The sequence below is a fragment of the Neomonachus schauinslandi genome, chromosome 6 (genome assembly GCF_002201575.2).
Source record: "Neomonachus schauinslandi chromosome 6, ASM220157v2, whole genome shotgun sequence".
Classification (NCBI taxonomy): Eukaryota; Metazoa; Chordata; class Mammalia; order Carnivora; family Phocidae; genus Neomonachus; species Neomonachus schauinslandi.
The window spans coordinates 86,927,683-86,946,838 of NC_058408.1; the positions used below are offsets into that span (position 1 = coordinate 86,927,683).

The 19,156-nt window shown below is 38.5% G+C and overlaps 1 protein-coding gene across 1 annotated transcript in view; it reads left to right on the plus strand.

Annotated features, from left to right (window-relative positions):
* The first annotated feature begins 485 nt into the window (after positions 1-485).
* NUP133 (nucleoporin 133) overlaps positions 486-19,156 on the plus strand; it is a 64,872-nt gene continuing 46,201 nt past the window's right edge. The window contains exons 1-10 of the mRNA XM_021696074.2: positions 486-794; positions 3,363-3,481; positions 6,109-6,212; positions 7,575-7,682; positions 9,480-9,614; positions 10,218-10,388; positions 12,239-12,394; positions 12,702-12,772; positions 17,397-17,544; positions 18,534-18,681. Coding sequence (XP_021551749.1) covers positions 613-794; positions 3,363-3,481; positions 6,109-6,212; positions 7,575-7,682; positions 9,480-9,614; positions 10,218-10,388; positions 12,239-12,394; positions 12,702-12,772; positions 17,397-17,544; positions 18,534-18,681 — 1,342 coding nt within the window. The 5' untranslated portion in view covers positions 486-612. The remainder of the gene's footprint in view (positions 795-3,362; positions 3,482-6,108; positions 6,213-7,574; positions 7,683-9,479; positions 9,615-10,217; positions 10,389-12,238; positions 12,395-12,701; positions 12,773-17,396; positions 17,545-18,533; positions 18,682-19,156) is intronic.

The window sequence follows — 19,156 nt, forward strand, 5'->3', positions numbered from 1 at the left end:
GATAAAGATGTGGACTTGTGGCGTCACTAGCGTTCCCTAGCGTGGATGAGACAGTGTGGAGTGGGGAATGACAAATGTAGAGAAGAACAAATATAACAGAGTGTGAAACCACTGGCAGCTTTTCCGATTTTCTCCCTTCTCAGCGTGGACCAGGGAACCGATACTTCCCAGTTCCCAAGAGGCTCAGGAAAGACCAGCACGCAAAGAGAGGCTCTGCGTTCAGGCTGCTAGAGGGCCAGTAGAGAAGGGCGCCTGTCTCTCCAGTTTCACTTTCCTGAGGTTCCGGACACCCGCCAGCCCCCTAAAACTCTCCACTGGCACCCTCTACTACCAAATCCCGCGGCTGGAGGCAGCACTCTGACGTCATTACCGCGCGCCCTGCCCCGCCACCCTACACACACCGTTCCGACCACACCCCGCGCCTCGGCGCTGCGCTTTTACGTCTGATCGCTCGCCCTCCCCCGCCTCCCCAACAAAGCCCGCCGCTCGGCGCTGTGCTTTTACGCCATTACAGCGCGCTCTCCCACGTCTGGTGTTCAAGCTCCGCGCGCGAGCCGCGCTTCAGCCCCACGGGCGGAATCCGCGCGCCCTGTGTCGCTTCTGCGTTCCGTCATGTTCCCGGCCGTCTCCTCTCCGCGGACACCGGGGCCTGGGACCCGAAGGGGCCCGCTGGGTGGAGTCGGGCCGGGCTCCACGCCCCGGGCGACTAGCAGGAAAGGTCTGTCCTTGGCGTCGGCAGTCAGCTCCCCGGTGCTCTTTTCGCCGGTCGGCCGGCGTAGCTCGCTGAGCTCGCGGTAAGTGATTGTCCCCGGTTCAGTCTGGTGACGGATAGGCTTATGTGACTCGGCGGGCCTGATGGCATAGTGTCTCCAGAAGCCTCCGGAACCGGGGGCGGCGGGTAAGAACGCCAGAATTTGGGGGAAATAGATCTTCTCCATCTTTGCGGGTAGTTATTTAAGCCTCGTTTTAATTTATCGAGCCTTCACTTTGCACTTTTCATGGAATTAGCTTTGTGTAGAAGTGAACAAAATGGATTTCAGTCAGTGGTTACCTGCCTCCTTCTTAGTACCCCTGTTTTCCGGTGTCAAGTCAGTCATGAGTCTTTTCATCTGTGAAAAGGCGATAGCCTGCTTCACTTAAGGCCAAATCAATATGAAATCCTTCGACGATGGTGACAAGGAGCATCTCCAACCCAGGAAAACCGTATAATGCCTAACATAGTTATTGCCATTAATATCTGCTGATTAATAGTTAAGGGAGTTTTGGCCACACAAGTTAACTTTGTAGCTAAATTAATAGGTATAAGGCTTTCCATAGCAGTGAGTTAAGAGTAGTTTTGTTAGCAAATAGAAGCGTGGCACATCAGTCCACATCACCTGTTAAATCATGCTCTGCACCCACCGTTTCATAATTAATCTAGAGCTTTAGAAGGTAACATGTTTCTGGGTAGTTTCCTCTGAATTCGTCTACCAAAAAAGAACTTTGTTTTGCAAGAAAACTTACATTTTGAAAGTGCTCTTCAAAGTGATGATCTTGTCAGTGTTTTCTACTCCTTTTGAAAAAAGTCAGAATAAAAGTTATATTTAATGTGTGGTTTTTAAAATCTTTTCTTACTTTCTAGTGATTATTTAAAGAAAAATCTTTGTTATAACAGTATGTCAACAAACAAAGCTCACTTAATCCTCATGATAAGAATAAATTTTATACTGGTAGCTTTACATTATTTTTTGAATGTTAACAAGGTGAGGAGATACAGTTTCAACTGCTGTATCTGCTGTTGAAGAACAGGTAACAGCAGATACTCATGGCTCTAATACCTTGGTTGCACAAATCTGGGGGTGCCTGAGTGGCTCAGTCCGTTAAGCGTCTGCCTTTGGCTCAGGTCATGATCCGGGGTTCCTGGGATGGAGTCCCGCATCAGGCTCCCTGCTTCTTCCTCTGCTTCTGCCTCTCTCTCTCTATTTTTTTAAGAATAAATAAATGAAATCTTTAAAAAAAAAAAAAGTCTGGTAGATTTCATAAAATTTGCCTGATGAGGGCAAAATGGGTGAAAGGGAGTGGGACGTACAGGCTTACAGTTATAGAATGTATAAGTCATGGGGATGAAAAGTACAGCATAGGGAATATAATCAATGATACTATAATAGGGTTGCATGGTGACAGACAGTAGCTGTGCTTCAATCACTGTTTTGTACATCTGAAACTAATGTAACATTATGTGTCAACTATACTTCAATAAAAAAAAAAAAAGTTCCAGGATTGATGAGAGCTTAAAGATAATCTAACCCAGGGCGCCTGGGTGGCTCAGTCGTTAAGCCTCTGCCTTCGGGTCAGGTCATGATCCCAGGGTCCTGGGATCAAGCCCCGTATCGGGCTCCCTGCTCAGCGGGAAGCCGGCTTCTCCCTCTCCCACTCCCCCTGCTCGTGTTCCCTCTCTCGATGTGTCTCTCTCTGTCAAATAAATAAAATCTTTAAAAAAAAAAAAAAAAGATAATCTAACCCAGTGTTTGTAAAGCTTTTTTGACCACAGTGTAGAATAACTCTGGATTATATTCTGTTTTTCGAAAATGTTGATTGAGACCCTCAAAATGACCCACAATTTGGAAAATACTGATCTAGTCCAACCTTCGTATTTCACAGCTAAGGAAGCAGTTATAAATAGTTTAAGTGAATAGAGCATGCGTCTGATTCCTAGAGCATAAGAGTCAGAAGCCATTTTTTAGATCCTATCAGTTTTTTTTTTTTATTTTTAAAGATTTTATTTATTTATTTGAGAGAGAGAGAATGAGAGAGAGCACATGAGAGGGGGGGGGAGGGTCAGAGGGAGAAGCAGACTCCCTGCCGAGCAGGGAGCCCGATGCGGGACTCGATCGAGGGACTCCAGGATCATGACCTGAGCCGAACACAGTCGCTTAACCAACTGAGCCACCCAGGCGCCCAGTTTTTTTTTTTTTTTTTTAAACAAAAAATATATTATACAGTACACATGAGCCAGAGTTGTTTTTTTTTTTTTTTTTTTTTTTTTTTTTTTTTTTTTACTGTTACACCTAATCATTCTTCTTGTTTATCAGAGATCTTCTCTTTATGTGAAAATATGTACCTTAAAATTAGGATAATGGAAAAATTTTTTTTTTAAAGATTTTACTTATTTGACAGAGCACAAGCAAGGGGAGTGGCCGGCAGAGGGAGAGGGAGAAGCAGGCTCCCCGCTGAGCAGAGAGCCTGATGTGGGACTTTATCCCAGGACCTGGGATCATGACCTGAGCCCAAGGCAGACGCTTAACCGACTGAGCCACCCAAGCGCCACAAGATAATGGAAAATTTTAAGTTATGGTTCAAGGAATGTGGTCTCTTTTCTTTAGAGGAACACCTACACGAATATTGCCACACCACTGTGTAACTGAGTCTATGAACTACGATGTGAAAACATTTGGATCTTCTCTTCCTGTTAAAATAATGGAAGCCTTGACATTGGCTGAAGGTGGGTATCATTTTCCATTTGCCTCTATTAAGCAATTCAGAATGCAGCCTGGCTCTGGCTCAGATTGAAATTTGTGCTTTCTCTGATATACCTTCACTTAAATGGGGTAGAAACAGGTAATGTATTTGGTAATGTATTTGGTAATGAATTTGAGAAGCAGAATGAGTTTATTTTTAGCACAATCACATTACTTCTTTTATGGTTGTAAACTGCATATGCAAAACTCGGTCTGATTTCAAAAGTTGATCGGGTGTATGAAGTTTAGCTTTAAAAAAAATCAAAACACTGCCTCACATTATTGGGTGTGATAATACAGTAAGGTCAAGTCTTACTACCTCCATTTCTGGATCCTGTGTAGTATCCCAGAGGTTATATGTACACATTAGTGTTATCAGTGTGGTGTATCTTTAAAAGATTCTGTTGGCAGAGAATTAGAGTGGAAGTTTGAAAGATGCAGTCACACAAGTGTTAGAAAGGCAGCGGTACGGTTGAGGGGTTGGGTGACTTGAAGAGCAAAGTTCAGAGCATCCTCAGTGATGTTCCCAAGGCATTTTTATTTATGATGCAATTATAGATTTTTGTGATTTTCTGGAACAGTGTTTTTCAAACTGCAGGTAGTAACTGAAATCAGTTTAGTGGCTCATGGCCAGCACTTAAAAAAACAATGCAGAATATCAGAGTGCATTTCATATAATAATGCTTGATAACTTGTTTGTTTTATTTAAATTGTATGTGAATGCATCATGATATAAAATGTAGTTCATACTGTGAATGATAATCAAAAAGGGTTAAAGTACTCCATTCTAGAAAGGAATATTTCTCATCAACTTGAACTTGCCTATCTTCCCTATGAGTCCTTGAGAACTCAGGTACAGTGGTTTTCAGACAACTAAACTTCCACTAACCTCTGTCATGCACTGTTTTTGTTTTATATATTTATTTTTAAGATTTTTTATTTATTTTTGCGAGAGGGAGAGCGCACGCAAGAGAGAGCATGTGCATGCACAGGGGGAGGCGCAGAATCGGAGACGCAGACTTCCCACTGAGCAGGGTGCCTGATACGGGACTTGATCCCAGGACTCTGGGATCATGACCTGGGCTGAAGGCAGACACTGAAGGTGACTGAGCCACCCAGGCGCCCTGCACTGTTTTTGTTTTAAATATATATATTTTTCTTTACTTTTCTAAAAATTTCAGCTTAAATTATATTTAAACCTTTTAACATACTCCTGGTTCATGCCACCAGACTTTTTTTTTTTTTTTTTTTTAAGATTTTATTTATTTATTTGACAGAGAGAGAGATAGCGAGAGCAGGACCACAAGCAGGGGGAGTGGGAGAGCGAGAAGCACGCTTCCTGCCGAGCAGGGAGCCCGATGTGGGACTCGATCCCAGGACCCTGGGATCATGACCTGAGCCGAAGGCAGACGCTTAACGACTGAGCCACCCAGGCGCCCCCACCAGACTTTTAATAACAAGTAGTACACATACTCAGAGGAGAGAGTCCCTAGAAATTAGGATGTTTAAACTGAGGGGTGTGTAAACTGAAAGAACTTTTCCCTATATGGAAACCTACCAAGTGCTGTGTGTTAAGTCAGAGACCTCAAGGGCTTACCAGTAGAGTATTTGGAGCTGCTTTATTGCTTTCAGGAAAAGAAAATATTGAGCAGATATGCTTATTCAGCAAAAAGCCCACACTTAGCCTAGGCACGATTTAGTATTTTAGCTTGTACATTATTGATACCTTTTATCTTGCCCTTCTTTAGGCAGGCAGAGCTCAAATTAATTAAATTTCTAGGGCTAACACACTGAGGTTTACTACCATTGCTTACGACAGCAATATACTAATTTAGTTTTGTCAGTTAATATGGGATGTAACCCACGTGGTGTCTAGGTGGCTCAGTCGGTTAAGCGGCCGACTCTTGGTTTTAGCTCAGGTCGTGGGATTGAGCACTGTGTGGAACTCTGCGCTTAGTGAGGAGTCTGCTTAAGATTCTCTTCCTCTCCTCCCTCTGCCTCTCCCTCGTGCTCTCTCTCTCTCTTTCTAAAATAAATAAATAACTCTTTAAATACCTCTTTAAAAAATATGGAATGTAACCCTTGATGTCTCCATATAGTGAAGTGATTTATCATACTTTTAAAGAAAGTATTCGAAAATCACATTCTTTTGAAGGAACAGTTTTTCCTTGAAATTTTTAATATATTTAATGGGAGAGATTATTATTTCTGTTGCTGTATCAAAATAAAATTACATATGTTACTAAATATTATAGAAAGTAAGATACCTGTTTATAACCAATATTAAAAGATATTAAACCTAAGTCCAAAATATACTGTTTGCCTTCAGATACATTTCTAAATGTGGTTATCAAAGTTAAATGGATTTCTTGTTTTGGATATTTATGATTCTTGAATTACTCGAGAGCATTTTTGATGAGAATGAATCTTTTTTTATGTGGTAATTACTTTTTTATATATATAGACACACATATACACACATATATATAAAGAATGTAGCTATAAAGAAGATCTTGGTATAAGGAATTATAAGGTTTTTTTTCTTCTTTTTGTTTTTTTTAACAGTTTTTCTTATTAATGCTTTAAGTTTAATTACGTACTTTTTTTTAAGTTGATGATCAGCTGACTGTTCACATAGATGAAGGTGGATGGGCTTGTCTGGTCTGCAAAGAGAAACTCATTATTTGGAAGATTGCTCTGTCACCTATTACTAAGGTAATTGCTATTTAGAAAGCTATAAGGAGATAGAGGAGAGGATTACCAACTGGCTCTTAGTTTTTACCCTAAAGCTCTAGAGTTGTTAGAGGACAGTAATCTGAATCTACTCAAACATTATGGATTTGCATTTTTGTTATGATATGAAATACTGAGCATGCATATACATTTTTGTATTGGGAAAAAAAATTTTCTCCCATTTAATTTTAAACTAGATCCATCTTATTTACATTTAATAACATTAGAGACTTCAAAATTTTTAATGAATGTTATAAATGTCATGTCAGTCTACCTAATGAAGTTTAAGGCTAAATGCCATCCACATAAGCTAATGAATTGAGTTTTTTTATTTCTGAGATAGGACTGTTTCACTAAATCTGCTGAATAATGCTTAATAGGGAAAAACAGGGGCATCTAGGTGACTCAGTCAGTTAAGCAGCTGACTCTTGATTTTGGCTCAAGTCATGATCTCGGGGTCCTGGGATTGAGCCCTGCGTCGGGCTCTGTGCTCAGCTGGGAGTCTGCTTCAGGATTCTTTCTCCCTCTGCCCTTCCCCTCCCACCAAATAAGTAAATAAGTCTTTTAAAAATAGGGAAAAAATGATACCAATTTTAGTAGTTATTAGTTTAACTTTCGGTTGTCAAGTTTCTCACATAGGATTATCGTTTGTGTTTCCAAGAACTTATTGTCAGCAACCTAATTTTCCTGTGTGTTCCATATCAGGCATCCTTCCTTCATCAATCACTGATCTGTTGTTACTGGGCCATTGTTCTATTGGAAGGCACTAGTTCTGTTGGAACTGGGGTCTTGTGCTTATCTGAACTCTTGACATCTGTGGCCTTTGTACTGCTGCTGCCTAGAAAGTAGTATTTGTAGTTGAGAGCATAGGCAAGGAGACGTCCTGGGGGCTGTGATGAGTTAGCAGAAGGAGCCTGATACCTGGCTGAGGCTAAGAAATATTTCTGGACAACTTGGTATAATTAATTATTCTGTGGTCATGCTGATTTTAGATGTCAAATAAACAAATCAAGACTAGCCTGGGAGAATTCCATACATACATCTCTTAACCAGTAGACTCTTTTTAGTCCAGAAAGGTATTGGGCTAGTTGATATTCAGTGTCTGGTCTACCTTTTAAGTTTTCCTGATTCTGCATCTCTTAAGATATTTTGTTTTGAAATTACTGAAAGCCCTGATGAAAGCCTGATCAAAAAGATGTGAGAAGAAAGAATATTTATAGAATGGTATTTCCAGCAGTGAATCAGAATCTGAAATATGCAGGGAAAGAAAATAGTGAAGTCAAGTGCATATTCAAAAAACTTGGATTTGATGTGAAAGATTTTTTCTTTGGGTTTCTCCTTTAGTTATCTGTTTGCAAAGAACTTCAGCTGCCGCCTAGTGACTTCCACTGGAGTGCTGACTTGGTGGCTCTCTCTTATTCTGATACTGCAGGTGAAACACATTCTACTCAGGTAGGTGACTTAAATGCTTATTGAAATATATTTTTTTTAAATAAGGGAGTTGTAATATTAGAGGAATCATCCAACCTGATTCGGAGACATAACTGTAAAGCCACAGGAATCAAGGCACTAGTATTGGCAGATAGACACATAGAGAATGCAGATACAGAGGTGGCCCTTTGATCTGTGACAGAGCTGCAACAGCAATTCAATGGAGTAAGGATAGTCTTTTCAGTAAATGGTGTTGGGACCATTGGTCATCCTTATGCAAAAAAAAAAAAAAGAGAGGGGCTCCTGGGTGGCTCAGCCGTTAAGCGTCTGCCTTTGGCTCAGGTCGTGATTCCAGGGTCCTGGGATCGAGCCCCGCATCGGGCTCCCTGCTCCACGGGAAGCCTGCTTCTCCCTCTCCCACTCCCCCTGCTTGTGTTCCCTCTCTCGCTGTGTCTCTCTCTGTCAAATAAATAAAATCTTTAAAAAAAAAAAAAAGAGAGAGAGAGAGGAAGAAAGAATTTCCCCCTAAACCTCCTATCTTATACAAAGATTAACTCAAAAGGGATCACAGATTTAGATGTAAAACATAAAACTATAAATTTTTGGAAGAAAACAGGAGAAAATCATCATGACCTGGGGTTAAACATAGAGTTCTTGGAAATCACCAAAAGCATGATTCATAAAAGAAAAAAATAGATAAATTGGACTTCCTCAAAATTAAAAACTTGGCTGTGTCAAAGACAATGACAAGAACAAGAGACAAGCTACAGACTGGGAGAGAATATTCATAAGCCATATCCTACGAAGAACTTGTATCTAGAATGTAAAATGAACTCTCAGAGTTTAATAAGAAAACAACCCAATTTAAAAACAGGGCACAGGACTTGAACAGATACTTTACCAAAGAAGATAAAAGGTATTACAGAGATGTTCACATCATTAGCCGTTAGGGAAATGCAAATGGAAACAATAGTGAGATATCACAATACACCTATTACAATGACTAAAATACAAAATACTGACACCACCAAGTGCTGGCAAGGATGTGGAGCAACTAGAACTCATACATTGCTGATGGGAATGCAAAATGGTACAGCTACTTGATTTTTGCTTTCCAATGAAGTTGAAAGACACTTGCCATTATGACCCAACAATTCCATTCCTGGCTGTTTACCTCATAGAAATTAAAACTTAAGTTTACACAAAAAACAGTATATGAATGTCATAACAGCTTTATTTGTGATAGCCAAAGGTGGAAATAACCCAAATGTCCTTTAACAAGTGAATGAATAAACAAACGGGTTTCATCCGCAGAATGGAATACTACTCAACAGTAAAAAAGGAGTGAACTCTTAATACAGCAACAACCCAGATGCATCTCAAAGACATGCTGAAGTGAGATAAGCCAGTGCTTAAAGGTTACATTCTATATGATTTCATTTGCTTGACATTCTCAGAAAGACGAAACTATAATGATGGAAACTGGTTACCGGGGTTAAGATGGGGGAAAGATGTGATTATTAAGGGATAGTTAGCACTAGGGAGTTTGGGATGTTTACAGGACTGTGCTGTGTCCCTATATTGGTGGTAGTTACATGGGTCTATACAAGTGTTAAAATTAATAGAACTGCACAACAAAAGGAAAAGAAAGTCAATTTATAGTCTGATAATTTTTAAAATATAAAAAGGAGGGGTTTTGTCCCCCCTAATTTATGTTAAATAGTAAATTCCCCTAGTTTCTTTTTATCAGTGTCACCAGACTCCCAGTTTCAGGGTCCTTTTTACTGTGATTGCCGAGTGTTATGATCTTGTTTCAAGGCTGTTGCTGTCATGGTTGCCACCAGAGAAGGATCCATCCGCTATTGGCCAAGCCTTGCCGGTGAAGATATCTACACAGAGACCTTTGTAGATTTGGGAGGTGATAAGACTTACAGTTTCCTGACAGCAGTGCAGGTATATGATGGGTTTTCTTTCATATTTATTGGAAAGCTGTGATTTGGCTTGGGAGTGATATGTGAATGACTAAAAATTGTTTTGGATAGACCACACAGGCCAGAGAGGGATCAAAAAGAGGCAAGAGAAGAATGTAAGGGTCTAGGAGTTGAACAGTTTGACAAAGGAAAGCCCTTCTAGGACTCTGAAATACCAATATTAGGTCGTAGCCCATGGTATTCATTTCTTTCAGAAACATTTTCTGACAGTGACTTAGAAACCCTTAGAAACACTTCGCAAGTTTACCAAAGAACAAAATGTGATACTTGATTTGTTGAACCTGCAATGTGGTGAACCTACAGTTAAAAATCAGAATTAAAAAAACACCACTCAATTAAAAAAACAACCAAAGTTTCTCTATGTAGAATTAATAGTATCACGTATTAGTATCATGTAATAGTATTCATAATTAAATCATTTTAGTAAAATGACTCTTTTTTTATTCTTTTAGATTTGTTTTAAGGTACAGATGATAGATGATTTGTTTCTGTATCAAAGCATTTTGTGTTAATGTTCTTTATCTTAGTTATAGATGCATAACCTATTTACAATATTTGTTCATAGGGAGGAAGTTTTATTTTGTCCTCATTGGGAAGCCAGCTGGTTCGGCTGATACCTGATAGTTTAGGAAAGATTCATCAACACGTTCTGCCTCAAGGACAAGGCATGCTTTCAGGAATTGGTCGGAAGGTCTCTTCTCTTTTGGGAATTTTATCTCCAAGTAGTGATCTCATCGTAAGTTGATAAAATGATTTTGTTTTACAAGCTTGTTTCTTCATGAAATCAATAAGTTGGAAGTTTCCTACGAAGTTGGTATTGCCTCCGTATGAACACTAGTGTATATGAAGTAAAACTTTAGATCTTTTCAGTGAAGCATTTTTATCGTGATCAAATGAGTTCATACTAATCCTCTCACAAACCCTGTAACTTTAATATTCTTAAATCATACAGATTCTCTTATATGTACATTCTTTGAATTAAAACTGTTATATAAAATTACAAATGTGTTTAAGGACCAGTTTTGCTTTTTGACTTAACCAAAAGTGTGTTCTCCACTCCCATGATTCTGGCTATTTGTGTGGACGACTCAAATCTAGATCTGTCAGCTGGGCTTCTGCCTCAGGCTCTGGAATAGTGAAGGGAGGCAGATGGGAGTGAACCTGGAGCATCTACTCTCTGCTAGGGGCTCTATATTTGTTATCTCGAGTAATATGATGACCTGTAACGTAGAGCGCTTTCTCCCCAGTTTGCAGATGAGGAAATAACCTCAGTGACATTTATGTAAACTGCCTGCGGTTGCACAACTACTCCATGGCAGATACGTGCCCAACCTCTTTGATTGAAAGCACATTTTCTTCTCACTGTGCTGTTTCCTTCTTTTTTTTTTTTTTTTAAGATTTTATTTATTTATTTGACAGAGAGAGATAGAGAGCCTGAACACAAGCAAAGGGAGTGGCAGAGGGAGAAGCAGGCTTCCTGCCGAGCAGGGAGCCTGATGCGGGGCTCGATCCCAGGACCCTGGGACCATGACCTGAGCTGAAGGCAGAAGCTAAACAACTGAGCCACGCAGGCGCCCCTGTGCTGTTTCCTTCTAATTGAGGTTGCTCTCATCATCTGCTTTCTTGATGGTCTTCGAACCTACAGCCTAACATGTCTGAAAACAAATTGCTCATATTCCCTCTTCTCTCACATTTTCTACACCAAAAGTGTGTATAAAACTCATTTCTCTTTTGGCCTGTTTATTTCTGTTCATGACCTGTCACTTTTTTCAGTGACCCTGGTATAAACTCTTCATTGTGTATGTGTTTGTGTGTGTCTCCCCAGCTATAGCAAATTCCGTACTTACCAGGCACTATAGATTTGACTTCTGTCATGTCTCATTTTCATCCCTATCCTTTACTTCCATTGTTAAGCCCTAATCTGCACTCTTGGTAAATTTCCCCTAAGCTCTTGGTGCCAGTTCAATTTACTCTCTGTTGGCTCCCTTATCCCATTAGTGGCCAGAAACATGGTGACAGGAGAAATGGAGAAGATTAGAGCTTTAACTCAAAACAGTCGTGTGCCCAACTAAAAACATAACTGTATTTCATAACCAAGTATATACTTGAAAAGGTGAAATAATCTGTCTACAAACTTACCATTTTCGTTTTCCTATAACACAGCTCTTGAGTTCAGAAGCCATTGATAATATCTTGTTTACTGGGTTTACAAACTCACATTCAGGACTTTGCTCTGTGTCCCTAGTTTTTCATTTGAGCATTATTTCTACTTCTTTTCTAGTTATAGTCTACATTCCAATGTAACAGGACTACTTGTTGTTCTCTGAAAGACCTTATAACTTTCCCATAACTATACTCTTTGTGGGCTGTCTGCTTTTGTATTTCTGCCTATGGAAATCTTACCTTGCCCTCAAGGTCCATTTTAGGATCACTCCTTTATTTGAATACTAAACAAAGTATTCCGCTAGGATTACTAATGGAATACTTATAAAATATATCAAATTTGAGTTTCAGAAAAGTAGTTCATTCACATTAGAACTTAAAAATCTATAAACGTAACTTTTTTCTTCTCTCCTCTCCATACAGCTTTCAAGTGTCCTTTGGGATAGAGAGAGAGCAAGCTTTTATAGCCTGACAAGTTCAAACATCAGTAAATGGGAATTAGATGATTCTTCAGAAAAACAAGCACATAGTTGGGATATAAATAGAGCCCTTAAGGAAAACATTACTGATGCTATTTGGGTAAGGAAAAATAATATTCATCTTTGTAATTCACACTTTTGAGTATATGAGAATGCTCGTTTCTTTAATTGTTTTATTTATTAGAACATATTTCAATGCAGTGTAGCTTTTAGCAATCAGATAAGCAGAAATAGGGCGTTCAACCCCTAGAAATATTGGAGCTCACTGATTTACTTAGTAGTTTTTAAAATGCATATATTATTTATTCAGTAACTATTTGAACTGTTCAGTAGGTGCTGGGAATACAAAGGTGAAAAGAAATGATCCTTACACTCATGGAGCTTATGTTATTGATATTTTCATATAGGGATCTGAAAGTAACTACGAAGCTATTAAAGAAGGGGTCAACATTCGGTATTTGGATTTGAAGCAAAACTGGTAAGCAATTAGTTTGTCATCAAGAATATAGGTAGTTGTTTGGAAAAATAATGTTTATTGTAGAATGATGAGCAATCTTGCTATCTGTTCTTCTAATGCTATTCTCATCATACTTTTATACCTTACTAAATGGTTTTTTGTCCTTTTCTAGAGATGCTGGTTCCTTTGAGAAATACAGGCAGTTCTCAGCTTTCAGCTGCATATTCTTATATTAGTTGTCTGCCCTAGTTCGAGACTCATCTTTCCTGCTCTCATGGCTGGAGCTTCTCTTTCTTCACACTGAGAGATGCCCTCCCTGCTGCTGTGTGTACTCCATGCTGCCATCCTTCCCTTCTCAGTGGAGATACCAGACATACTTCTCCAGCCCTTTTGCTTTAGTAAGCCTATGTTTGTGGTGATATAGAAGAAAGGAAGGTAGGGTGAGGTTTTGTCTTGGCAGTACAAGTGAGAACTCACTCAGGGTTTGTATTCACAGTGAATTTCCTTTTAGAGACAATGCTCCAAGTGGCGCTTAAGATCCTAGGTTAGTCTGATAAAGTTAATTTATCCTGTGTTATTATTTAGTTTTAATACCAAAGGTCATATGGAACTTAAAAACCATTTGTAACATGGCTTCCATGAGAAAGTTCATAATGAGTACAAATATATGACTTGTCATTCTTCAAAACACAACTTACTAGAAGTTAAGAGCAATTTTTATGTGTTTTAGAGTAGTTTATTTAGTAGAACAAATTCTACTTGTTTTTTGGAAGGATATTGCAGTTCTGCTGTATAATTTTTCTTAGGCTCTTGAGAATGTCAGTAAGATCCTTCTTTATAGTTTCTGAAAACCTTATAGGAACTATCAAAGAGGTAAAAATAATAGTATATATTTAATTTCCAGAAGTGGCTTAATTAAATATAGTTTATGTGTTTTCATGTATCTTTACCATACTTTCGGAAATTTAGAACTGCTGCTAGGACACAGCCCACGTGGGCATATGATGCAGACATTTTCACATAGTTTTCAGAATGGAGATGTGGACTGAAAAGAGAAGAGAAGCGTGCTTAAGAATTGCTGGACTGGGTCAGAGACCAGGCTCCTCTCCCTCATTGTTGTCATGCTAACAAGATGCTTGTGGGGCTTATGAGACACAGCTCTTGTTCTCCTAGTGATCCATACAGAGTGTCCATATCTGCATACCTTTCTTCTATTTAAAAATAGAGTTTGTCTTCCTGATGCTCACTGATGCTCCTTGATCTTTTGCTCGTTTTGGCCTGGTTTGCAACCTAGGCATATATTTTCAGGGGACAGGCTTATAAATTCTTTTACTAGATTATTACTGAGCTCAGATAGCCTCGTTTTAGATGTGAAATTGGATTTTTTACGTCTTAAGTATATTATCTTGTATATAGTCATGTAAAAATTTATTGTTAAATTTTTACTAGTTTGCAAAATTTAGATTATCTACCTGTCATCTCTGCTACCTAAAATTGCTTCATGTTTTTTTTTTTAAATGTGAAGATGTTTTTATAAAGATGTCAAATAAAACTGGTCTAGCACCACTCTCTAAGGAATTCTATTTGTTAGACATGTCTCCATGACTCAGTGGCACCCCAGTGATAGTCTTTAGAGTAACTTCAATACAGAGCCTTATCCTAGGTATAATCAACTCTGCCTCTCTCCTTGGTACATTCAAGACCACATTCTCTGGGACCTCACTTGGTTTCTTTTTTTGTTTGTCTTTGTCTTTTTGGCTGTACTTTTCATCTCTGACCTGTTTATTTTGTAACTGGAAATTTGTACCTGTTAATCCCCTTTATCTATTTTGCCTATCCCCTCAGCCATCTCCCATCTGGCAACTAAGAGTCTTTTGTTTTTCTGTTTGTTCATTTGTTTTGTTTTTAAGATTCCACATATAAGGGAGGTCATATGGTATTTTTCTTTCTGTGTCTGATTTATTTCACTTAGCATAATACCCTCTAGTTCCATCCATTTTGTCACAAATGGTAAAAATCTCTTTTTTATCGCTGAGTAATAGTCCATTGTGAGTGTGTGTGTGTGTGTACACTATATCTTTATCCATTCATTTCATTGATGAACACTGGGGTTGTTTCCATGTCTCAGCTGTTATAGATAATGCTGCAGTAAACATAGGGGTGCATATATATTTTCAAATTAGTGTTTTTGTTTTCTTTAGATAAATACCCAGTAATGGAATTACTGGATCGTATGGTATTTCAATTTTTAATTTTTTGAGAAACCTCCATACTGTTTTCCACAGTGGCTTCACCAGTTTGCATTCCCACCAACAGAATGTGAGGGCTCCTTTTTTCTCCACATCCTCACCAGCACTTGTTAATTCTTGTCCTTTTTATTTTAGCCATTCTGATAGGTGTGAGGTGATATCTCATTGTGGTTTTGATTTGCATTTCCCTGATGAATACTGATGTTGAGCATCTTTTCACATGTCTGTTAGCCATCTGTATGTCTTCTTTAGAAAAACATCTATTCATGGCCTCTGCCTATTTTTAAATCAGGTTGTTTGGGGTTTTTTTGTTGTTGTGTAACTTCTTTACGTATTTTAGATATTAACCACTTATCAGACACATCACTTTTGAAATTCCATTCAGTAGGTTTCCTTTTTGTTTTGTTGATAGTTTCCTTTACTGTGCAAAAGCTTTTTATTTTGGTGTAGCCACAAGAGTTTGCTTTTGCTTTTGTTTTGCTTGCCTGAGGAGACATATCCATAAATAATGTTGTTAAGGCTGATGTCCAAGAGATTACTGCCTGTGTTTGCTTTTTGGAGTTTTATGGTTTCAGATCTCACATTTAGGTCTTTAATCTATTAGTTCCTTTTTATGCAAAACATTCTTCTATATCCTGTATTAGCTCTTTAGGTCACTGCCAGTATGTTACAAGTTTGGGCCAGTATTTTTGGATTCCTTTCAAGAGTCCAAGTAGAAATGATAAGAGTCCAGGAGCTGGGTGAAGATCACAGTGGAAAAAGAAATGAGAGCCATGTTAGGATTGCTTGATTTGGAGTGATGTCATTTAGTCACTAGCTGGGTTTCATTTTTTTTCATTTTTTTTTTTTTCTGTTTCTTGTTTTTAGTTGTCAGTAGAGGGCGCTTGCCCCCCATTAATACTTCTGAGACTTGAATGAAAGTTGCTGATAATAAATACTACTGAATGTTTTGGAGGGGTTGAGATTAGAGACCATTTAATTCTTTGTTGAGGGCAACAGGTTTGTTTTTTTTTAAAGATTTTATTTATTTGACAGAGACACAGTGAGAGAGGGAACACAAGCAGGGGGAGTGGGAGAGGGAGAAGCAGGCTTCCCGCGGAGCAGGGAGCCTGGTGTGGGGCTCGATTCCAGGACCCTGGGACCATGACCTGAGCCGAAGGCAGATGCTTAACAACTGAGCCACCCAGGCGCCCCGAGGGCAACAATTTTGATAGACTTAAGAGAAACATATAAGCTTTAAGATAGAAAAATGTTTGTTTTCACATTGAAGTTTCTATAACTGATTGTTAAAAGTAGAAACAAAATGTTCCTCCGGACCAAAGTAAGCTTTAAAGAACAGATTAGGCCAGGGTTTGGCAGCCTTTCTTTGAAGGGCCCCAAACTATTTTAGGCTTTGAGGGCATGTGGTCTTCACTGCAGCTATTCTACTCTTATCAATAATAGCATGAAAGCATCCATGGACAATACAGAAATGAGTGGGCATGGCTGTATTCCAGTAAAGCTTCATTTATAAAACCTCACTTGGGCACAGTTTGGCCTGAGGGCTATGCTTTGCCGGTCCTGCATTTGATGATTTGTTGATCTTTTTTTAAAGTCAGATTTATTGAGCTGTATTTTATATACAGTAAAATTCACCTGTTTTAGTGTATAATTTAATGAATTGACAAATGCAGACTCATTTGATTGTAAGACACAATCACGATATGGAATAGTTCCATCACCCCCAAAATTTCCTCATGTCCCATTGTAATCAAACCCTCCTTCACTTTCAACCCCTGGCAACTATTGATGTGTTTTCAGTCCCTGTAGTTAAACTACATTGCCTTCTTCTGAATGCCCTATAAATGGGATCATACAGTATAAAGTCTTTCGAGACTGGCTTCTTTCACTTAGCATAATGCATTTGATGTGCCTTCAATAGTTTCTTCCTTTTTACTGCTGAGTAGTGGCACACTCTGTAGAATTACCAGAGCTTGGGGCGCCTGGATGGCTGAGTCAGTTAAATGTCCCGACTCTTGATTTCAGCTCAGGTCATGATCTCAGGGTCATGGGATTGAGCCCCGCATTGGGCTCGTGCTCAGCTCAGAGTCTGGGATTCTGTCTCTCCTTCTGCCCCTCTCCCCACTTGTACTCTCTTCTCTCAAATAAGTAAAATCTTTAAAAAAAAATTACCAGGATTTATCTATTAAGCAGTTGAAGGATATTGGGCTTCCAGTTTTAGGTAATTATGAATAAAGCCACTATAGCTATTTGCACACAGGTTTTTGTGTGAACGTAAGTTTTTATTTTTAAATATCTAGGAGTGGGATTGCTAGGTCATATGGTTAGTATCTGTTTATAAGAAACTGACAAACTGACTTCCAAGAGGCTGCAGATCTTTCTTTTTCATTGATTAGTGATGGGCTCCTGATTTTGGCAGCCGCATGGCACCCAGCAGACAATCCATGTCTCATCTATTACTCTCTGATAACAGTAGAAGATAATGGCCACCAAATGTCTGATGCGGTAACTGTAGAAGTCACTCAGTATAATCCACCTTTTCAGGTAAGATTTCTATCTGTAAATTAAATTACAAATGACAATAACATACTGAATTGTTTGTCCTAACCGTTGTAGGGTCAGGTTCTTTTGAGAGATTCACCTGTAGGGCTTGGAAATATTTTTAAATAGCTGGTTTTTAGGCATTGCATTTTGTTTGCCATCTGAGGCTCATTCCTTTGCACAGCCTTAGCTAAAGAGAGATGAGAGTGGAAGCAGCTGATAGCAAGCAGTTGTTTAATATTGTAAATATTGTTGAATAATGATGATGTTCATAAGGAAAAGCTTAACTGTAAATTCATTTCATTTAGCCTTATATAGTATAGTATGTAATTTTGTTAAGTCTTTATTCTTAATATGACTGTAACTAAATACTGTAAGGAAATCGTTTAATTTGTCCTTTTGTTTCAAACAAACCTTATAGTTCTGATTATGCAAGAAAAACATGCTCAGTGTTAAGATTTGTCAGGCAATGCAAAAGAGGTGTAAAGAAATAAAATTACTTCTTTAATAACAAACAGTATATATTTTTAACATTTGCTGATTTCATTTAATTAGGTCATATTTCTATTTCTGCTTCTGATTTTATCTATAAACAAATTAACTCAATTTTCTTGTGCTTGATATCTTCACAGTGAAGTAAGAACCAAAATGTTCACCAGGGGTCACTTATAAAGTATTTGCCAATTTTAAATCAATAATAAATTAATCTTTTTTTCTGACATTTTTTATAGGCTTTTAGTTAAAATCTTAACCACCATGGAATTTTCAAAATTTGCTGAATATTTACAACTCGACAAATGATTTCTCTTAATTGATGTTTATAAACTTACCCTGTCATATTTTGTAAATCATCTAGTGTTTCGGTTTTGACAAGGACAGTCTGAATTATTTTATCACTTTTATGAGATAGTGTATAAAAATATAAATTACAAAATTACACAAGCAAGTATTTTTGTTTTAATTACCATTAAATGTAATCTGACGTTTTTCAGTCTGAAGACTTGATCATGTGTCGGTTGATGGTCCCAAACTTTTCAAATCAGACTGCCTATCTGTATACTGAAAGTGCTGTCTATGTGTGTGCCACAGGAACTGGGAAGTTTTCTCTCCCTCGGGAGAAAATTGTCTTTAATACACAAGGTACAGTATCAGTTTCAGAAAGGATGATTAATGACTCGTTAGTCATTCTTAGCAGTTTTTATTCTCTTTCTGTAAGTGTTGTTTTAAACATGCCTCCAGGTGTTATTGAGACAGTCAGTACCAGAGCAGTAGTAGCTGAAGTCACAACCCTACTGAAATACCAGTTCCCAAACTGTTATATTTATGGTCAAAAAAATAGTAATGTTTTCCCCCATAAGAGGCCAGGAAGCAAAACTCTGACACTAAGAAAAGTAATTGCTTATTCCTGGTTAGGCTAATTTATTCTGAGATGATGTTCTTTAAGTAAGTTTGTCCAGACCCCTAGCTAAGAAGAATCCCAGGTGCTGGACTCATGCAAGGGGGCTGGAATGATGGCAGAGGGTGGGGGGAGTCAGCCAGGAGTGAAAAAAAAGCCAAGCAGACAGTTTAATCAGGATTTTTATCTAAAGAGATCGGACAGAGGGCAAAATCCAAG